Source organism: Leuciscus leuciscus (genome assembly GCF_965113295.1).
Source record: "Leuciscus leuciscus genome assembly, chromosome: 15".
Lineage (NCBI taxonomy): Eukaryota > Metazoa > Chordata > Actinopteri > Cypriniformes > Leuciscidae > Leuciscus > Leuciscus leuciscus.
The window spans coordinates 22,247,296-22,269,121 of NC_138739.1; the positions used below are offsets into that span (position 1 = coordinate 22,247,296).

General features: G+C 38.3%; 1 protein-coding gene across 2 annotated transcripts; it reads right to left on the minus strand.

Moving 5' to 3' along the window:
• Positions 1–447: 447 nt before the first annotated feature.
• Positions 448–13,150, minus strand: LOC309475606 (uncharacterized protein). Of its 2 annotated transcripts, none has more exons than XM_082138450.1 (3): positions 13,002–13,150; positions 11,982–12,115; positions 448–3,522 (listed from the first exon to the last, which is right to left on the minus strand). In XM_082138450.1, the coding sequence occupies exons 2-3, from the start codon at positions 12,034–12,036 to the stop codon at positions 1,985–1,987; spliced, it is 1,593 nt and encodes a 530-aa protein (XP_081994576.1). In that variant the 5' UTR covers positions 12,037–12,115; positions 13,002–13,150; the 3' UTR covers positions 448–1,984. The 2 variants fall into 2 exon arrangements, with proteins under 2 accessions (XP_081994576.1, XP_081994577.1); XM_082138451.1 differs by lacking the exon at positions 13,002–13,150 and adding an exon at positions 12,829–12,987.
• Between the last annotated feature and the right edge of the window lie 8,676 nt (positions 13,151–21,826).

Sequence of the window (21,826 nt, forward strand, 5' to 3'; positions counted from 1 at the left end):
ATGTGTGCTCGGCAAGACCGTTTTGTGTTTGAGCGCCCCCAAGTTGTGTTTTACTGTAACTTCAGAAGCTCCAGACATGTGAGCAAAAGCGCCAATCTCATTGGTCGGATAGTTTTTGACGCGGCGCGTCAAACCAAAAAAACGAACCCAAGGCGTTTAAAAAAAAATTACGCGTGGCGTTTTTCGCGTCGGTGTGCACACTCACATTGGCGCCCTTTGTTTAGGAACGAGGCGTTGTACGGGCCTTTAGATTGGATAGATCTAGACATCAAATATTAGCTCCAAATTCCTGCCAGAAGATATCCATGTCTTTCCATGTATTTTGTCTGGTATCCAAAACCAGTAAAACTTGTCAACAGAAAGTCTTGTCTGGTACCCATAACATTTATTAACAGCTTCTATCAGCCTGAGTAAGCTAGGGAAAAGCAAAAGCAGGAGACGAAGTGATGAGAATAAAAAGAGCAAAGTTTATTGAATAATCTTAGTTGCATATGCATCAATGCTCAGACTTCTTCTAAATGTCAATGTATCAATCCTAAGACTTCATCCAATTCCGACAGGTGTCGTCATACCAAAGCCAAAACGATGGAAAATGACTGCTTCACAACATCGTCCTGTAATGTTAAACACCTTGAATCTCTTATCCACACAATCATAGATTAAACAACAATAGCATGCACTGCAAGAGCAAGGAAATAAAAAGATAATAAAAATATATAAAAACATAAAATGAAAATTAATAACAATAATATGATTAAAAGCTAAATCAAATGACAATTACATAAATGACTGAAGATTATTATAAAATGTAATAGTATAAAAAACAAGAAAATGAAACCGATGTATGGTTACTTTTTTTCTTTTTTTACAATTGCTTCAAAACCATTTCGCCTGTACTCAAAATCATACACACATCATTCGATAATATAAACACTACAGATTATTCATTAGACACTATATCAAAGAAATTGAGAACACAGCATCCATAACATTTCACACATATATTGCATACAGTAAACTAATTTTGAAATTATGTAAAAAGTAATCGCAATGGAGTAAGGTGAATGAATATATTGTATAAATGTACTGCAGGTATAGTATTGTATTGATTCTGTCCACAATGTTGTCTCTTTCCAAGCAAAGGGAAAAATCCTCTGGACTGACGGATTCAGCCTTGACAACACTCTTGTTCTTTCTAGTCCTCTTCCTCTTCCTCCTTGTCCATCTATTACATGTATTCTTTCACCTCTTCCTCTCAGATTGTTTCCATCCATTGTTCAAATCAACAGATCTGCCTTATATTTTATACAGTTGGTTTGATCACATCATTAGAAACAAGTGAACAAATTTGAGTCGTTGTGTGTAAATGATGACAACTGTTTTAGTTGGTTTGACTTGTTCCCGCCTGCGTTTTGCAACAAATGCAACAGTCCAATGTATTTTAGTGGGTAAGTATGTTAAGAGTTTTGCAAAAAGAGTGCATGAGATTTGCAAATAGTGTCTAACTGCCTGAACTTGTTCAGGGTTTTGCAGAAAGAGGAATTTATTCAACAAATTGGTTTAGGCCATTGAGAATTTGGTTCAGAGAATGGGGTTTAGTGTCTTAGTAATTGTGAAAAACTGTAAAGTAACACACACGGGTTGCTTAGATCCTTCAGCAGTTGGCATATTGGTGACGTCTGAGGAGGACAGAAAACCAGAAAGACATTCAGTTTACTCGAGGTTTAGACATTCTCAAAACCTGAATGGATTTCCTTGTTTTATCTATTAGCTAGAAAGGGTATAACTAAATATTGTAACTAACTGCAAAAGCTGAATAATCAATCAAAGGCTACTGATTAATCTGTGAAATAATCAACGAACAGTCGATTAATCGTTGCGATAATTTTTGATAAAATCAATTATCAAAAAATATGTTGATGCAGAACTACACAGCATCACACCTGGAAGTACAGCATAAGAAATCTAACAACTTATTGTAATTTTAGGCATGCATTTTCTTTTTATGTCCGATTAGAGTAGATAAATGAGTGAAACTCTTTCCACATGGATGGCAGTGATACGGTTTCTCTCCACTGTGGATCTTCTCATGTATTCTCCGATATTCTGACCTCTTGAATCTCTTGTCGCAGTGTGAACACTTGTAAGGTGTTTCAGTAGTGTGAACTGTCTGGTGAACTTTCAGAGCACCATCTGTAAAAAAACGCTTCCCACACTCGGCGCAAACATGATCCTTCACACCACTGTGTCGTTTCTGGTGTATTTTTAATGCAGTCATATTACGAAAACCTTTTCCACACAAGTAACAGACGCAAGGCCTCTCCTTTGTATGCACTTTCCGGTGGTCCCTTAGGAAATCTGGCCTAAAAAATGTTTTACTACATTGGTCACAGTTATATACTCTTTCTCTAGAATGACTAAGCAGATGTACTTTATAAACACCTGACTTTATGAAACTCTTTCCACACTGATCACATGTGTGCAGATTCTCTCCAGTGTGGATTTTCATGTGATCCTTAAGGGCTCCTTTTCGTGCGTAACTCATCCCACACCGATCACATGCGTGTGGCTTCACTCCAGTGTGGATTGACATATGTTCGTTAAGGGTTGCTTTATGTGCGAAACTCTTCCCACACTGATCACATGTGTACGGTTTCACTCCAGTGTGGCTTTTCATGTGTTCGTTAAGGTTTCCTTTATGTCTGAAACTCTTCCCACACTGAACACATGTGTACGGCTTCTCCCCAGTGTGGATTTTCATGTGTACATTAAGGTTTCCTTTATGTGTGAAACTCTTCCCACACTGATCACATATGAATGGCTTCTCTTTAGTATGGTTTGTCATGTGTACGTTAAGGTTTCCTATTTGAGTAAAACTATTTGTAGCCTGATCATAGGTGTACAGCATCACTCCAGTGTGGATTTTCATGTGTACATTAAGGTTTCCTTTATGCGTGAAACTCTTCCCACACTGATCACATTTGTACGGCTTCTCTCCACTGTGGGTTTTTATGTGCAAGTTAAGGTTTCCTTTTTGTGCAAAACTCTTCCCACACTGATCACATGAATACGGCTTCTCTCCAGTGTGGATCCTCATGTGATCGTTAAGGTTTCCTTGATATGGGAAACTCCTCCCACATTGATCACATGAGAACGGCTTCGCTAAAGTGTGTATTTTCCTGTGCTCGTCAAGGATTTTTTGTTGTGCAAAATTCTTCCCACAGTGATCACATATGTACGGCTTCTCTGCACAGTGGATTTTCCTGTGTTCGTCAAGGTTTCCTTTTATTGTGAAAATCTTATCACACTGATCACATGCATACGGCTTCCCTCCACGATGAAATTTTATGTGAAGATTAAGATTTTGCTCGCATGAAAAACTCTTTCCACACTGTGGGCAAGTGAAACTTGTTTTGTCTTCTCTGTTCAATGAGGGACTCACAGATGCTTCTTCAGTTTTGATATGATGGTTATCCCCCGCTTCAATCAGTTCTTCAACCTCCTTGTTCTCTTCTATCAGGTCTAAAATGAAAGTAAAAAAAAAGTTTAAAAAAAATTAGATTACGAGTGTACACAAATATAAGTAAACACTTTGCAGTTTGAATGATGTCCAATGAACAAAATTAGTATGTTTTTATGTTTCCACTGTTCGATCGCGCCCGCGCCTCTCTGAACACACACACACATGCGCGCGCACACACACACACACGCACGCACGCACGCACGCAGGCACACACACAACATATTCCAGCATTGCAAACTTGACATCGCAGCCTGTCCATTATAGCCTGTCTATGATTATAGCCATAGATATTATGTCTATGATTATAGCCCATAAGTTATAGCCACGGAGCTTCAGAGCTAAGGTGGAGCTACAAATTAGGTGTCCCTAAAGAACCCGCGTATCTAACAGTAGTTCCGCATTACATTAATTAATTTGCACGCGAGTTTTATTTATTTTTATACCGTGTATTCTCCGTGTGTATTCATGCACCGAACCGTGACGCCCGTACCGTCTCGGTTCAATACGAATACATGTACCGTTCCACCCCTAATTTATACATAAAAAAAAAAAAAATATATATATACAATTATCTCACCAAAATGTTTGCTCTCTTAATGCATTTATGTTTCATGAGTTTGTTTTTTTTGCAATAGTCCGTAATAAAACAAGAATGAAAACACATTAGAAGCAGTAGCATAAATAAATACAGTAGAATAAAGATACAAATTAAACAATACTGTATATTTTCAGGTCGGTCTAACAGAAGTATTCAAGTAAAAATAACAGAAATTGAATAATTAAATATAAAATAACTCAGCATAGTCATAACTGAGTAAGTTAAATATAGATTAACCTATAGAATATAGATAGATATAAAATATAGATTAAATACTTTAAGCTATTCTTTTGTTCTTTGATTATTATTAATAATAATAATCCAGACATCCAATAGGAGAAAGTAGCAAGTTTTGAAGGCTGCAGTCACTAAAATCCTCACATAAACCCAGAGATGGGGACTCGAGTTTGAGACTCGGACTCGAGTGCGACTTAAGTCGCACACAGCATGACTTCAGACTCGACTTGAGACTCGTCCTCGAAAGACTTCAGACTCGACTCGGACTCGAGCTGCGGGACTCGTGAACAATGTTTATTATTAGGAAACGTCTGACGAGCTCGCTGTTATTCCCCTCCCTCCGTTACCTATAACCTGCCTACGTAACTGCGGCGCGCGGCCACACATGAGAGGACAACAAACATGTCGACTGCACCGGCCGCTGAGCCATTCATCGTAAGCTTTGGGTTTAAAAACTTCAACAGAACTGCCAACTGTCACGCATTCACCGTGAGACTCACGCGATTGACACTTTTCACACGCTCTCATGACACACATCCATTTTCTCACGCACAGAAAAATCACGAAGCAAAGAGGACACGGAGATCGACAGACTAGACAGAGCAGGTACTTATGATATAAAAAAAATCTCAGCTCTCAAATTCTGTAAATTCTATTACGAAATTCAAACAATAGATACCGTTTTGGCGCTTGTAAATGTGACGTGACAGATCCCTAACGGCACGTGAACCGACCCTTTCTAGCTAATAGTAAATAAACACGAACGCTGTTGAAAGATACAGTACAACTTACCGATATGTATATTCCTCATACATGATATCGATCAATCAGTGTTTTTCAGTGTTTTTCATCCACGGAAAGGGGTCACTAAAAGTATATTTTTATAATAGTATATTTCACATCATTTGGTTCGTTGCAATAGTGTTTTGCATTTAGCTACAATGTGATGTTTTGCACTAAATAGGAGTATGTCAATTTTAGTACTGTAAGTGTAAGGTATAACATTTTTATATATTTGGTCTTATAGAGCCAGCACAATAGGAGCCAAGGCCTTTCATTATAATTCAGCGACAGACAAGGGAGTCCTTTTTCTTCAGAAACTCAATTTTTGGTCTGTACTGTATGTTCATGCTACAAGGCAAAATACAGATATTAACTTAAAAGTAAAGCATTCTTTGTGTTTTTGTCATGTTGCAATAGCCTGTTTACATTGAGTATATACCAAAATCAAAGCTGATACTGTAATAAATAAAGGAGTCATAATAATATTACATGCTTTGAATTCCTTATATAGCTATGCAGTGTTCTAAGTAGCCTGGATGGGTCGCTGTATGTGATGCAACACTTATTATAACCACAATAGACTTGAGACTTGACTTGGACTCTAGCTCATGGACTCATGAGACTTGACTTGGACTCTAGCTCAGAGACTTGACTTGACTTGGACTCTAGCTCAGAGACTTGTGAGCATCTCTGCATAAACCCATAATAAATGTCATATTTACCTGTGCCCTTCCTACCTATAAATACAGAAATTGAATTATCAAACAGCCTGCACTGCATAAATTATAAATTAAATACAAAAGCAGTGAGATTTTCTGTTACCTTTGTTCTTTGATTAACTTTAACGACAGAATCAGAATTCATTTTAGACTTTATTTAACTCACTTAAGACTGCTCTTGTGAGGATACTTGACAAAACTTGGCATATTTGTGTGTTATTGCTGGTTCAAGCGCGAAAGAGAACTTGATTCTGGCGCGCTGTCTCTGCGCACGATCCTGGTGTGCGTCTTTCTGTGTGCCGTGTGTGTCTCACATAAACAGAACATTCACAGACAGCGCGTCCTCTTGTCTTGTCACGCTTGAATGGTTTAAATGCATTTGCATGAATAAGAGTGTGATCATATAATGTAACACTAGCCAAAGGATGGCAGAAAATACGGATGCTGCGTTAAATATTTTAACAAGTTAGACTGGACAAATTATTGCATGCATTAAACGTTGACAGCACTAACTGTTACACATGCTGTTCACGTTCACATATCGGACGCAAATATTTGCCAATACGGGCATTTTGACATAACCGTGCATGTATTTTAACGTTTATGAGTAATAGGCCACAAAAATCTGACACTTGCGAGAGGCGGCTACATGTGTGTGCTTTGGTTGAGCACGCACTGACTGAAGACTGTCTCTCAGAGAGCGTGCCAGTCCTTTAGAGTTTAAAATCACTTGAATTTATAAATTGGTATGATATAAAACAATGTGCGCTAAAGTCTTGTATTGCACAGTCCAGCTCACAAAATCAATGTGGATACTATGGATGTGAAGCCAGATTTTATACATGAAGGGGAGATTTTATATGTGCGTCAGGTTTTTGGACAAGAAAGACTTCCGCATAGGATGCACCCCTGTTCCCTCGCTCATAGCTCTTCTGGAAGCTTCCTCATCCCTCGCTCCTCGCTTGCTTGCGGTGCAATCAGAATTGAGATGTCCTTCAAGATGGTTAACTTTGTTTTTTAGGTGTCACAGGCTGGAGGACGGAGGAGCGAGAAGTAAAGGAAGCATCAATTTGAGTAATGAGAAGCACCCATACTCGGTTGTTTGAAATGAATGTAAACAGTTCAGAAAGAAAACGCGTGTGTAACAGTATGTTGGATCCATGCAGCTCTTAAAGTGACCACAGCCTAATAAACCTACTCTCTAAACCTACTCCTTATTGTTCATCTAACAACAAAACTAACACTGCTCTTGACTGAATAACTTTTGTAACTTTGATTAAGGATTAATCTATATTCACTTTATACAGTGAAGACTATGCAGTGTTGTTACATTATATGACTTTATTCAATTTCTGTACCTGAAAATTGTGATGTTTCACTAGCATCTAAAATTTTGAACCACTGACCCAACGGGGCCAGCAGAAAAAAAATCCTTATCGTTGAGTATTTCTAAATATGCGATATGCTATTAAATTAAAGATAATATATGATAGAGCAATAGAATGAACCATGAAAGTAACAGAAGCTTCTACAATACATTTCAACAGGCATAATTAGGCTGAATAAAAAATATATTTGCGAAACTAATTTGATTAATATTCTTTGGCTTCTCTACCAAATATTAATTACAAATGCAATGAATTGCAGGGATTGGTCCCTGGTATCGGCAGGTACCAAAAACTTTGGTAGTGGTATCGGACTAATTCTGGAAAAAGTGGTATCGGTGCAGCCCTAATTTAAAATAATCAATTAATAAATCAATCAATTATTGACAAAGTACACAAAAAACAGTGTTCGAAACATACTAAGTTTATAATAATTTATAATTGAATGGTCAGGTTGGGAAATGTCACATCAATCTTTGCGTAATGATGTCATGTACATAAACAGGAAGATGAAATCTTTTCACGAGATGACAACAACTTACATAATCATCATAATACAAAAAAAAAGCACAACATACTTAGAAAAAATTAAACATTTAACACATCATAGCACTCAGGTCTCTCTCTAATTTGTAAAATTGTATGACTGTACATAAGGCAAGTTCTGGCTACGCGCACTAGTGTTGGCAAAAGTACCAACTTTGGTACCAATTCGGTAATGAAATTTAAAAACTGTAACGATACCAGAATTTCCCTCTAGTATTTTGAGCACTGTTTAACAGGTTTTTAACACCTCTGATTGGCCATTGCATTCACACGTTCAACATTTATGTCTCTGATTGGCCATTGTGTTCACACGCTAAACATATGTCTGTGATTGGCTACAATGATCAACGCTTCAAAAACATGTCTTCAGAGAGCGCTTACAGATACACACGGGAGAGTTTGAAAGCAGGCGTCTATCAGCGGATCCGTCTATCAGTGGATATATTAGGGATCCACTGACAGACGGCTGCTTTTGAACGCTCCCCTGTGTATCTGTTTAAACACACTAACACACATTACCAAAACCCACCCCCAAAACACTGGATCAGACAGGTGAGATCTAACATGTGCTATTGTATGCAAAAGCAGACAATCGCTCTCTATTATCCTTACATAACTACTATTTAACAATATAAACAGCCAAAAAACGTCCATAACATTAACAAGTTAACGTTGTCCATAAACACATATACATCGTAAACATGCAACAAATAATAAACTCATCACGAGATCAACACAAACACCAAGTAAATACAGAATAGTACTAGGCTGTCGCTCATCATCCAGGTTCATCATCACAGTGTGTCTTACAGTAAGACGCAAGACTCTGAGACGCATGTAAATAATTAAAGCGCATATGTATATTGAACACACAGGAGAATATATTTATTTAACTGAATCGAAGTCTTTGTGATCTCACAATTAGAGGTCGACCGATTCATCGGTTTTGCCGATTAATCGGCACCGATAGTTGATTGGTGGAACTATCGTTATCGGCAAAAATACATACCGATAGTTTTTCCTGGTTGCGTCCGTTGCTGGAGCAGCTGAGAAGCGCGCGCTGTCATTCATTACACAGTAAGAGCAGACTGATCTCATGAAATGGCGTATGTATGACACGCCAATTCGATTTCCATTTTTGGCGTGCTATCAACACGCATAATCGCTTTTCAGCGTGTTTATCAACGCCGTTGACTTAACGTTACATTACTTAGTCTGTATATATAGATATGACCTACCCCAACTCCCTAAAAGTCCCTAAACCTAAACCTACCCGTCACTGGGGTTAATCTTCCCACACCTAAACATACCCATTTTATGGACAATATTAAAATGATAAAACGTAATGGACAGATATGTAGGAAAATGGCATTTTTATGAACAATATGGCATTAAAAGATAGTTTGAGCCACGAATCCTACCCCTAAACCTAACCATAACCATTTCTTAAAACTACCTAGGCAACAATTATAAAGAAAAACAACAGACAGACGAGTATAATCACAATAATTTATTTATGGTTCCTATAGAACCATAATTATACTAACCTTACAACACAACATCGATTCACAAAATACACCAATTTTATTAGCTTGATGTAATCCAAACCTTCAGAATCCATTATTTGCAAGAAAAAGATCAGCCCTTTATCCAGTAATCGTCATCTTGACCGTAAACGTCAAACCCCGCGCTTGTTATGAATTCAAATTCAAAAATTGCGCCCTCAGGAAGCGACAGGTTACTATGGTTACGGCAGTAATATCAAACGCTCATTGGCTCTCGTCTCCTGCTTCGTCACAGATTCGTCACAGATTGCGTCATGCACATTCACATTTGAAATGAAGCGCGCACTGCCGCGCAGCCCTCAGAGCGAACCGAACCGAAGACGGATTAACGTTTTCATGGATTTGAATTAATAACTTAAATTCTGCTCTGTCTGTTACCTCATACAAAACCACTGCCAGAGAGGACTGCGACACATCGTCACGTGAACAACTTTTGGTACCGATTTTGACATTTTCTCATTAAATAAATTATTGTGATTATACTTGTCTGTCTGTTGTTTTTCTTTATAATTGTAGCCTATAGTTTTAAGAAATGGTTATGATTAGATTTAGGGGTAGGATTAGCAAACGTCCGGGGATAATGGTACGTGTAAGATTCACGTCTGATGCTGTTAAACTGTGACATCTACACGTTTTCCAAAGGGGACCAACATGATTATTTCACGTACATTTTGCTCCGTTTCGCTCGGACATTTAACGGCGTAGACATACACGCGGAAGATGACGGTTCGTTTCGGCGTGAACATACACGCGGATAGCTCAAAATGCGTATAGATAACACGCCACTTTTGACTTGAAAGTGGCGTGTATGTTTACGCAAAGTCATGATGTCATGTTGGTAAGAGAGAGCTGAGAAGGGTCTGCTGGCATCATGCAGTACAAGAGCGGCCTCTAGAGGTGTAATAAAAACTATCGCTGATGCCTCGTGTTGTTTATTTCGACATGTGATGCTGCGTGCTGCACTGAGAGCGCTGACAGCAGAAGCGTGTTTAAAGCACCGACAGCTAAAAGGTAGCCTATGTATACAGTACATTTTGTCATATCATTATAAAGTGATAAATTTGTTGACTAAATGATGCATTAGTAGAGAAAGAACAGCACACCAGTATGTTTGTTTGCCTTCAAGGCTGAGAGGACGCTAACATTAGTAGTACCTCAAGCGGTTAAAACACTGACAAAATAAGTTCGACCCGAATGTTTAATGTCACAATTGTTACCTCTATTTGCATTAGTTTATATCCAGCTGGTCACTTTTATGCATTGAATATGCAGATAAGTTGCATATTTTAAGCTAGAGATGTAAGATAGCAAACTGATATGTTCATTGTTCATACACTACAGCCGACAGAAACATATAAACAAATCAGAAAAGCATTCGATTTCGGTTATTTTTTCATCATCACTTTAATACATATTTTGTTCTTTTGATTAATCATCAAGTGTTTATAAAATAGAAGCAAAAGTGTGAGACTATACATTTAATATTTATGTCATTTCAATGCTCTGGCGTTGTAGATATTTAAGCATGACTGTTTGGATTTATATGAAATAACACAATAAAATTCCATATGTAACAATAACTAATAACTGCTGTATAAGGATTGTTCATTATTTGTTAATTAACATGTACTAATACATTTTTAAATTAAGGTTTTTATTTGTTAACCATAGTTAATGCACTATCAAACTAACATGAATGATCAAGGTGCAATTGTATTGCTCAGATATTATACAGATCAAATTTTGTTACTTTTTTATTCATTAATTTGGCTTGAAAAAGAACAGTTAAACAGTTACATTTTGAATGTAACTGGTTTTATTTGTTATTTAGAGTATTACTTTTTGTTTCAGTTTGAATGAATGTCTTATATTGACTTCAATATTTATTCATATTATATATTTATTTAATTTAGCATGTTTTCATGGTTCAATACAGTTTTATTATTTTTATAATAAAGTTCAGCACTGTTTTACTTGGAGTGTTATGTTTGTTTTTATCCAGTATCAATTTTAAAAACTATCGGTTGATTAATCGGTTATCGGCAAGTATGGCCCAACCTAGCTATCGTTATCGGTAAAATCCACTATCGGTCGACCTCTACTCACAATAGCACTATGCTATAATATGGTTTTTAAACAGTTTTAGTACATTGTGCGGTCTTAGAAAACGTTCTAATAATGCGGTTCATGGATTCTCGTCCGTGGAATACACCACTTCCGGTATTTTGTCTGTTACTCGATACGGGGAAAGTGCAATCGAGGATTTTATAAAATTGAGTACTTTGATTTAATCAAGGAATACACACAGTGATGTCTATGTTAGCGGCCATAACAAACTGTTCAACTGTAATTTGACAACGTGTTTTATTCATATCAGATAAACTTTGCGTAGGTAACTGTAAAGTTTACCCTATTCTTCTCCCAGTTCACCGGCCACTTACTTTCATGTATTTGGGGAGAAGTAGATGAACTTATGTGTTGTAAATTTGACAGATCCGATTCTCTGAATTAACATGGCGGCGCCCATCACGTATTATAGAATTAACATGACCATTATAAAAGGTATGTAAACAACAAAACACATTCACTTTCAGGTATTCAGCAATTGAAAAAATAAACACCAACCTATTTGTTCTTCAGTATCTTCCTCCTTTATTCTGCAGAACTCTGGATCATTCATGTTTTCAATTTTCTTTCACAAACTCAACCTTCTTCACTTGTAGGCTGGTGGGAATATTCCAGCATTTACTGGTGAATCACTGTAGGAGGAGCAGAACAGCTAAAATCAATGATGCTTTTATTAATTCACACACTTAAAGCACAGTGTTTGTGTTTATCTATCGAACTATCGAAATATAAAGTTATTTAATTAGTTTTAAAACAAGTTCACATATTCTACATATATTTTGTCTGTGAGTCAATCTTTATATTGAAGAGGCTTTTGAGCAGCTGTTAATTGTAACACTCCTTCTTATTTAATTAATCACAGTTATAATAACTTCTATAGAGCATTATATGTCCAATGAACCTAAATATAGTTTATGACTTCAGCTAGTCATTGCATAGTCGTAAAATAAAAAATATAATAAAAATCATACAATCAACTATCTGATGTTTTTTCTAGGGACAGAAACGGCTCTTTAAATACAACGAAAGAGCATGACAAAGCAAAATGTTTATGTTTACAATGCAAAACTTTCTCCATATTCAGACTTCCCTCTTGCGATGGATTTAAAGTAACAGCTGCTGAAAAGCCTCTGTGTAAGAAATAGATATTAATGTTAAAACTAACAGACAAAAGAAATACCTATTCCTATTAACTACCCTCACAAGATCATACTTTGACTTTTGATCAAGTGACATATCAGTAAATACCATTATTGCTCCAAACATGGAAACAATCATACAGACGAACATACAAAAACACACAATAATCTCTCAGGTCATAATTCATTTAACACTGGTTCCTCACATCGTTGCCTGCTAGGATATGTTTATGTCAGTCAGCAGACGCCAGAAAAGACGCACAAATAGCTCTGTAGCAGATGAAAAACTTACAGAAAATACACTGTAAAATTTTTCTATAACAAGCTGCGCGTTTTTTATATAATTGTATAAACACACAAAGCACCGTGAACTGCTTACCTTATCTCAAAAGGCTAACGCTGTGATGGCGATAGTGGTGACGTCTTCTTCTTGTTTTATGGCGGATAGCAGACACCACGTGCATTACCGCCACCTATAGCCCGGGTGGACCATGGACCTAGTTTTTTATATTTGTTCTACAAAAAAAGGTATGTACATTTCTAACAGTATACTTTGTATTATATTATCTTTGCATCAAATAAATAAAAAACAATAGTTAGCGCTGCTGTGGGGGTGTTTCTAATACAGCGGCTGTGGGAGAGACGGGATAATATTGACATCTTTCTCTCTTCTGACTGCCTTTATCAATCTTTCTCTATTTTTTTCTTCTTTTTTTAAAGTTGTGAAAACACTATTGTGGAGTTTTCTTTTGCTATTTAAGCAAATGTGAGCATACAAATAATGTAGTCTCTCATTCACCACTATATACGTTTACCCAATGATGACTTCCGCTTCTGAGAAACCTGGAAAGATGTGAAAAGGGACACTCAGCCTACGTTTGCCTAAATTACATACACTACACAAACCTGTAGGATCAATAGGGGTTATGCGCAACATACTTCCGGGTTCTACAAAACAGATATAACTACTTCCGGTCATCAGCTACTGAGGTAAACACAGCATAGGAATGGCGACCTTTTATTCATGGATTTCATCCGGTCCCTTTCCACAGGTGTATTAATCAAGCACAATGCAGTCTGCATTCATAATCTAGGTGCTTGATTTTATACACCTGTGGAAAGGGACCGGATGAAACTCATGAATAGCCGGTGTTTACAGGAGCTACCCATTCTATCCATTTCAGATGTACATCGTATTGCTAAACGGACTTCCAGAGCCCCGAGTACTCCGTAAGTTTTACGCCTCCTCATTGTCTTGTTCTTGTTTTACTACTTATATTGCACAGGGCGTGCAGTCCTAAATAAGGAGACGTACAGCGAGTACCGAACAAACTTGGGATTTTTATTAGCCAACGTGCAGCCGTCTTCACATGTCACACGTCACATAGTGCAAGTAACTCTGGCGCCAAACCAATATCCCCCAGCAACCTTGCCGTGGCGCCGTAAATCAGTGTCGCAAATATTCAGTGCTTACGTGAATATTACACTCATTTATTCATGATTATGAAGGTATGTAAGTTAGTATGTAACTTTTGCTAATGGCACCCGATGTAGAGTTAGCTAACTATCAGCAAGTTAGTTTAGACTTGTATGCTATCATAGTAGTTTAACCTTTTATATTTGCTTGCAGACGATTAAAACAATCAAATGAAGACTGCATTTTTTTTTTTTATATATATTTTTTTTCTGATACTTAAGCATTCGTGACATTTTAATTAAAACAGAAATAAGATTTGTTTTCTAAAAAAGCGAAAAATAAGTTACCTCAGAGATCACCTACTGCTGCAGATGCATACGGTAGTGCAAACCGGAAATGCTTATACCTGTTTTCCGGTTCGAACGTTGGGCGTTCCGCATAACCCCTATTAAGGGTTATTGGTGTGACAAGTTGAGAGTCTCTAATATTTGTTTTGGCTCATTAGAAGTTTTTCATTTTTAAAGGGATACTCCACTTTATTTGGAAATAGGCTCATTTTACAACTCCCCCAGAGTTAAACAGTTGAGTTTTACCGTTTTCGAATCCATTCAGCCGATCTCCGGGTTTGGCGGTACCACTTTTAGCATAGCTTAGCATAGATCATTGAATCGGACAGGACCATTAGCATCTCTCTCAAAAAAAAATGACCAGGGTTTCTATATTTTTCCTATTTAAAACTTGACTTCTGTAGTTACATCGTGTACTAAGACCGACGGAAAATGTAAGGTTGCGATTTTCTAGGCTGATATGGCTAGGAACTATACTCTCATTCCTGCGTAATAATCAAGAAACTTTGCTGCCGTACCATGAGTCCAGCAGGCGTAATGATATGACACAGCGCCTGAGCATTGAGCACACCTGTTCGGCCTAATCATGGAGGTGGCTTTATAAAAAGAATGTCTAAGTGTGACGTTGTCATTTTTCTCCGTTCGGTGTGTAGTAATTTGACTATACTACCCTATGGATTGTGCCTGACATGTGATGAAGTATTGGACAGTATTGGACCCTATGGATTCTGCATGACATGTGATGAAGTATTGGACATTTTTGTCTTTTGGGCTATTATATTAAATGAACACGCCTCTAGTCTGGTTCCTTAAAAACAGCTTGAACGATTTTAAATATTATTAATTGTGAATTAAATATTATGTCATTTTGATTGTTTTCGTATTCTGTTCCCTTTTGTTTTTCCTTTTTTTCTTTTGAGTTTCTTTCTTTGCCAGTCTATCCACATGTGAATGCTTGTTGAATGTGATACTGAAGCTTAACATGAGGGGGCAGTGTATTTGTTTTTTTTCTTTTTTGTTCCTTTATTTTGTTTATCACTTGCTTTAAGAAGCTTTATTCACTGATTTGCTGTGTGGTTTGTCCCTTCGGTTAAAGTTGGGTTTATTATGGTCTCTTATTGACGGTGAGTATTTAATTGGTAAACTGAGCAAGAGATCTATTTTTAGAATGTTTTAGAATAATTCTTTTTATTTATTTTAAATTTTTTTGGTGAAATAAACTTTTGTATCATTTTGGAAAGTCACGTCTCTGTCTTCAATACAATCAGAACCAGCAGGGTCCTTCATATTATTGTAACTCTTTTTTGGTTTAACTATTTTTGGGGTATATTTTATTTTTCTGGGTGGAGAAATAACCAAGGTAGCGTAGTCGGGTGAAGTACTTTTAGCCAAAGGTTACATTTGGATATAAGGTTAAATGGACAGAATAACTAAACAGTTACCTAAACTCACCTAATGATTGAAAATAAGATCTCTTTTTTTTCTGAGCCCTAGCTGTGAGACCACAAAATCAAAATTGGATGCATTCAATGGTGTGACAACACATAGGTGGGCGGGGCAGGTATCAAACAGGAAGTTGTCCCCGAAATTCATGGACTGATGGATATCGTGAGCTTAGAATTATAAGGTTCTATCTCCACTTTTTGTCGAAATTGAGTTTGACATAATCTGATCAATTAGGTGTTTATTAATGCCTGTGTGGTGTTATTTTTGTAAAAAAAAATAAAATAATATTTTGTTAGTAGTTATTAATGAAATAAAAAGGTTCCATCTCTCTATTGCCAGCTGGGATGTAAAAACTTTGATGCTCAATATCTCAGAAGAACCCTAAACGGAGATAGAACCTTATAATTCTAAGCTCATGAAATGACATAGGGTGTTCCTCATTTGTGCATCCTCGTTTCTTTTCATTGCGTCTTAGCTTCACCCCCTTAAGATACGAGGGAAGGATACACCCGTGTATCCTCGCTCATAACTCCTCAGGAAACTTCCTCTCTCCTTGTTCCTTACTTCCTCACTTCCTTAATTTCCTTCAAAGTATTGGGCTCCTCCAGTTTAGAAGCAATATCAGAATCAAGATGTGGAATAATTATATACTGGAAAAAGCTATCGTAAAGAGATTCATAAGCTGTATTTGCAGAGCAATAAAGAGTGACGTAAAAAATCCCTAAATTGTTCATTAATACAAGGGGCTCCACAGTGGTGCCAAAGGGGAGGCCATATGAGTAATATGATGAGAAGAAGAAACTGACGGATTTTAATGAGATAATAATTTACTCCCATTATCGCCAAACTCATAATGCTTCGAGTAAGACTTTTGTAAAGCTACAATTGCCTCATTTGTAGCTAACAAATTAAATTCGGCCTTAGTTGTGAGCAGCTTTTTAACAAGGTAAGAGCTTGGCGAACTTGCTCGACTGTCTTAATTCTTAAGAGCCAGCTCTTTTGGCTGCAATATTCCAAATTTAACAATGTTTTGACCAATGATTGTTCTATGTGCAAATGTATCAATTAATTTATTGTAATTGTACTTAAACCTATAATTTCCAGAATAAAATCGTTTTATGTTATGTTTGGTATAAAGAGTATAAATAATGTAAAACAGAACATGGTGTTCCATAGGCCCACACAGTTCTGAGTGACGGGCCAAATTGTTTTGGCAAGGAAACTAGGCCAGAGTATCTCTGAAATGGCAAGGCTTGTGGGTTACTCCCAGTCAGCAGTGGTGAGAATTTACCAACAGTGGTCTGAGAAGGGACAAACCATAAACCGACGACAGGGTGTTGGGTGCCCAAGGCTCATCGATAAACGAGGGCCATCTGGTCTGAGCCAACATAAAGTCTACTGTGGCACAATTTACCAAATTTTAATGATGGTTATAGGAGGAATGTGTGCTTATGATGACCCATCCACCGTCGAAAGAGTTTACAATGGGCACGTGAGTGTTGGAACTGGACCTTGGAGCAGAGTGTTGGAACTGGACCTTGGAGCAGTGAAAGAAGATCGTCTGGTCCGATGAGTCCCATTTTATTTTACATCACATGGACACCGTGTACATGTGCATTGTTTACCTGGGGAAGTATTCGTCGGCCCTTCATGTGGGCGTAAATGCAATCATGACTGTCAGATATGGGTGGGATTTTTAAAAAGACACAGCATCACTCCTGTGCTTGTTTTTTTCTTTTAGTAATAAAGACCACAGGGAAATGGTTGCTGCACAGCATGCAAAACTATTAAAAGCCTGGAGTGTGAACAGAACTCTTTTAGTTTAATTGCAAAGAATACAGAGGAAGCACTCTTTTAGACTGCTAATGAATGCAGAGGAAATCTTTTAGACTGCTAATGAATGTAGAGGGAATGCTCTTTGAAAGGCGACCACCGCTGACTCGTCACACCAAAACTGTCTGGAGCGCTACTTCCGGGTTTGTAGAACACTGTTGAAGATTGATTGTAGAGCAAAATCAAACAAAATGCTTGGCTCTGAAGTGAAAGCTTAAAGGATTAGTGCTGCACAAGTCCATATATGCCCGTGTTACAGGGCGTGGTTTGCGATGCAAATCTCGCTCGCCAAAGTCTATTGGCTTGTTTTAATTTACACTCGAAGGTGATTGAGCTCTTATTATGATTCCCATTCGTCAGTCACCTGTTGTTAAGTCAAATGTGACAGACAGATAAGGGATTTTCCTTTCAAGGGAACAAAACGTACGTTGAATCGCATGCTTTGCCCATGGCACTCGAAAGTGAGAGCAAATGCAAAAATGTTTTTTTTGTGTGTGTGTGCAAGATTAATGTTAAGTGGGAGTGTGATGATGGGCTAGGTCAATTACATCATCACTAGAGTACCAGTCTAATGCTATTCTGAATTTACTTGGTGTGTTGAGTCCAGAAATAAATTATTGTATATTGTGTGTTGACAATGTATATGTGGATGTTCAATGTTCAATGTATTTATAAAGCACATAATAATACAACAGAAGTTGACCACAGTGCTGTACAAAGGGTAAGATAACAATCATAAAAACACATTTAAATTCTAAACATTACCATAGACAACCTCCTAATCTAAGCGGCATTGATAGTTACCTATTACACCACTAGCACAGCACTCATGAATGATCAAATGCCAAAGTGAAAAAGTAAGCTTTCAGATGTCGTTTAAACTCTGTAAGAGAGGAACATTCTCTGATATAAGGAGGTAAACTATTCCACAGCTTGGGAGCAGCGGCTGCAAAAGAGCGATCTCCTCTCATTTTCCTATACGTCCGCGGGACTACCAAGAGGTTTAATGACTCGGAGCGCAGTGCTCTCTTTGGTTTATTCACCTGGATTAGATCGGCTATATATGTCGGAGCTCTACCATGTAGGGCCTTAAAAACAAATAAAAGTATCTTTAAATTAATCTTAAGGCCTCTTGGCAATTCTCTACATGACACATGGTGGCAGCGGTACTTCCAGGCCATTAGGAGGCTAGTACATGGGGAGGCTGCATGTTGAGTTTTGCAACAAACCCGTTGTCAAATTGGGTGGCAGGAAAAACAGTTTTTTGTTAAACAAACATGCCGCCAAAGAAGCAAGATGCAGTAAAGGCAAGGGACAAGTCTAATGTTCCAGATGAGTCCGAGTCAACATGCACAGTTCCAGACCAAAGTGAAGTTTTAGCTGGGGGTACAGCTGACCAAATTATGGATATGATGCAAAAGTTTTTACGTAAGCAACATCAAAGAGAGGAGCGCTTGGAAAGAGAGGCACAGTGCCAAGAGCATAAATGGCAGGTGCTTCACCATTAGTTTTCACAGCTGCGGTCTGAAGTTCATCAAGACCAACAACAACGACAGTCACTAGCAGGGGTGGCAGTACCTGCAACTACTTCAGCAGATACGGCGGTGCGTCGGCCTTCAACCATTCATTCAAGTCGACAACCCTTACAGGATGATGACTTTGCTTCAGGAGGTGAGAATCTAACCGAGGGACAAGGACCTGCAATGTCATGTTTACAGACTCCGAGAATGCTTCCTTGGACCCATGATGAGGACATAGAACACTATCTAACAACTTTTGAACGTATTGCTCAAGCATGCAGATGGCCAAGGCAAGACTGGGTGTTGCATTTGTTACCTCTCTTATCTGGTAAAGCGAGGGCAGCTTATATGGCCATGGAGCCAGATGATTCACTAAACTATGGCTTGGTCAAACAGGCTATTCTTGACAAGTTTGAAATAAATGTGGAAATGTATAGACAGCGTTTCAGAGCATACAATGCTCAGGAAGATGAGACTCCAAGGGAGTTGCAAGTAAGACTAAGAGACTTATATGAGAAATGGATGAATCCTAAGAGTCGAACAAAGGAGGAGATCAGTGACCAGATTGTGCTAGAACAGTTCCTCAAATGACTCAATCCAGAGACAAGAACATGGGTGAGACAGAATAACCCTACCTCATCTAAACAAGCAGCAGAGATGGCGGAGGCCTTTATGGCTGCAAGACGATCTTTGTATCAACCAAGACGATGGCGATCCTATAACAACAGCTCAACCGGTAAGTCTGGGGATGGTTGGGGTAGTGGTCTGAGTAATTTTGGTGCTAATACCGAGGTATCATCACAGATCAGTTCTGGTACTAACTGTGGTAAACAGCAGGGGGCAGTTAATCAGTATAAGGGTTAAGCGGTGATTATTTGTCATGGATGTGGCCAGCCAGGGCATAAGAAAGCAGATTGCCCTTTACAGAAGGTTACGAATACCCGCCTTTGTTATGTGCCGAGGTCCTCTCTAGGGTTAAAGGAGGTGGAGTCGAACACAGACACGGTAAAAGGACTGAATGTTTGGGTGAAAGTAACGCATTGATGCAAGACAAATTGAGAGTTCGATGTATTCATGGGGATGAAAAGGAATACCCCAAAACTGAGGTTGTAATTGAAATAAGTGGTCAGGCTTATTATCTGTCAGTTGGGATAATGGACCAGGCACCCTATCCAGTTATTTTAGGTAGAGATGTGCCCGTACTTGTAGATCTTTCGCAGAATGACAGGAAGATAGTAGAAGCTAGAGTGGTAACAAGAGCCCAGTCTAAGCATGATATGACCTGTAAACAGCTGCTGAAAGATTTACCTTTTAGTGGGGGTCCTAAATCTAGGAAATCTAGACGTGAGAGGCGTCAGAGCAAAGTTGAGGGTACAGAAATAGTCGAGAAGTTGCCTGAACCTCATGCAGATGATATTGAACGCATCCCTCATGAAATAGTGGAACTGCAAAGGCAAGATAAAACCCTGAAACCCTTGTTTGAGAAGGTAGACAAGGTAAACACTGCATCAGCTTTGCTGCAGAAAGATCATTTTGTGATTAAAGATGATAGGCTGTACTTGACAGGCGCTGAAGGAGAGAGGTTGGTGGTCCCGGAATCCATGAGACTGAAAGTATTGCAGTTGGGTCATTCGGTACCGTGGGCAGGGCATTTAGGCCAGCAGAAAACGCTAGCCAGAATTGCTAGTAGATTTTATTGGCCCAGGCTGTATATGGACGTAATGGATTTTTGTAAGTCTTGTCCAGAGTGTCAGCTGGTGAGTCCAGCTAGAAAGGGCGATAGAACACCTCTTGTGAGTCTCCCTATTATTGACATCCCGTTCTCTCGTATTGCTATGGATATAGTGGGTCCTTTAGAAAAGAGTAGAACAGGAAATCGGTATATTCTGGTTGTTGCGGATTATGCTACTAGACATCCAGAGGTTTTTCCTCTTAAAAACATGAAGACGAGACAAATTGTTAATGCCCTTGTTCAGCTCTTTTCACGGGTAGGCTTACCCAAAGAGATTATTACAGATCAGGGAACCAACTTTACATCCAGACAAATTAAGCAAGTGTATTCAATGTTGCGTGTACAGCCTATTAAGACCACTCCTTATCATCCTCAGACTGACGGTATGGTAGAAAGGTTCAAACATTGAAATCAATGTTGCACAAGTTTGTGTCAGATACAGGAGCAGATTGGGACCAGTGGTTGCCGTATTTGATGTTTGCCTATCGAGAAGTTCCACAATCGTTTACAGGCTACTCTCCCTTTGAGCTGCTCTACGGACTTCAGGTTCGTGGACCTTTGGATGTCTTAAAGGAGGCATGGGAAGGAGACAATGCAAGTGAGCAAACCAATATCTTGTCATATGTCATTAAGATGAGGGAGAAGATGGACTCGATGGCAGAGTTGGTAAGAGTTAACATGGCTAAGGCACAACATCATCAAAAACAATGGTACGATTAGTCAAGCAGGAAGAGAACATTAAGTCCAGGTCAGAAGGTGCTACTGCTTCTTCCCACATCTGACAGTTCATTGCTGGCCAAGTGGCAGGGGCCATATGAAGTGTTACGGAAACTAAGTGCTACTAACTATGAGATATCTTTACCGGATCGCAGAAAGAAGTCTCAAGTTTTTCATATTAACCTCTTAAGA

What these genes read in the sequence shown, in the direction of transcription:
- LOC309475606 (XM_082138450.1), bottom strand. Translation starts at nt 12,036, where the DNA reads ATGAATGATCCAGAGTTCTGCAGAATAAAGGAGGAAGATACTGAAGAA. An exon ending in AGATACTGAAGAACAAATAG is followed by an intron (nt 3,523 to 11,981) that starts GTTGGTGTTTAT and finishes CTTTCATTTTAG; the next exon opens with ACCTGATAGAAGAGAACAAG.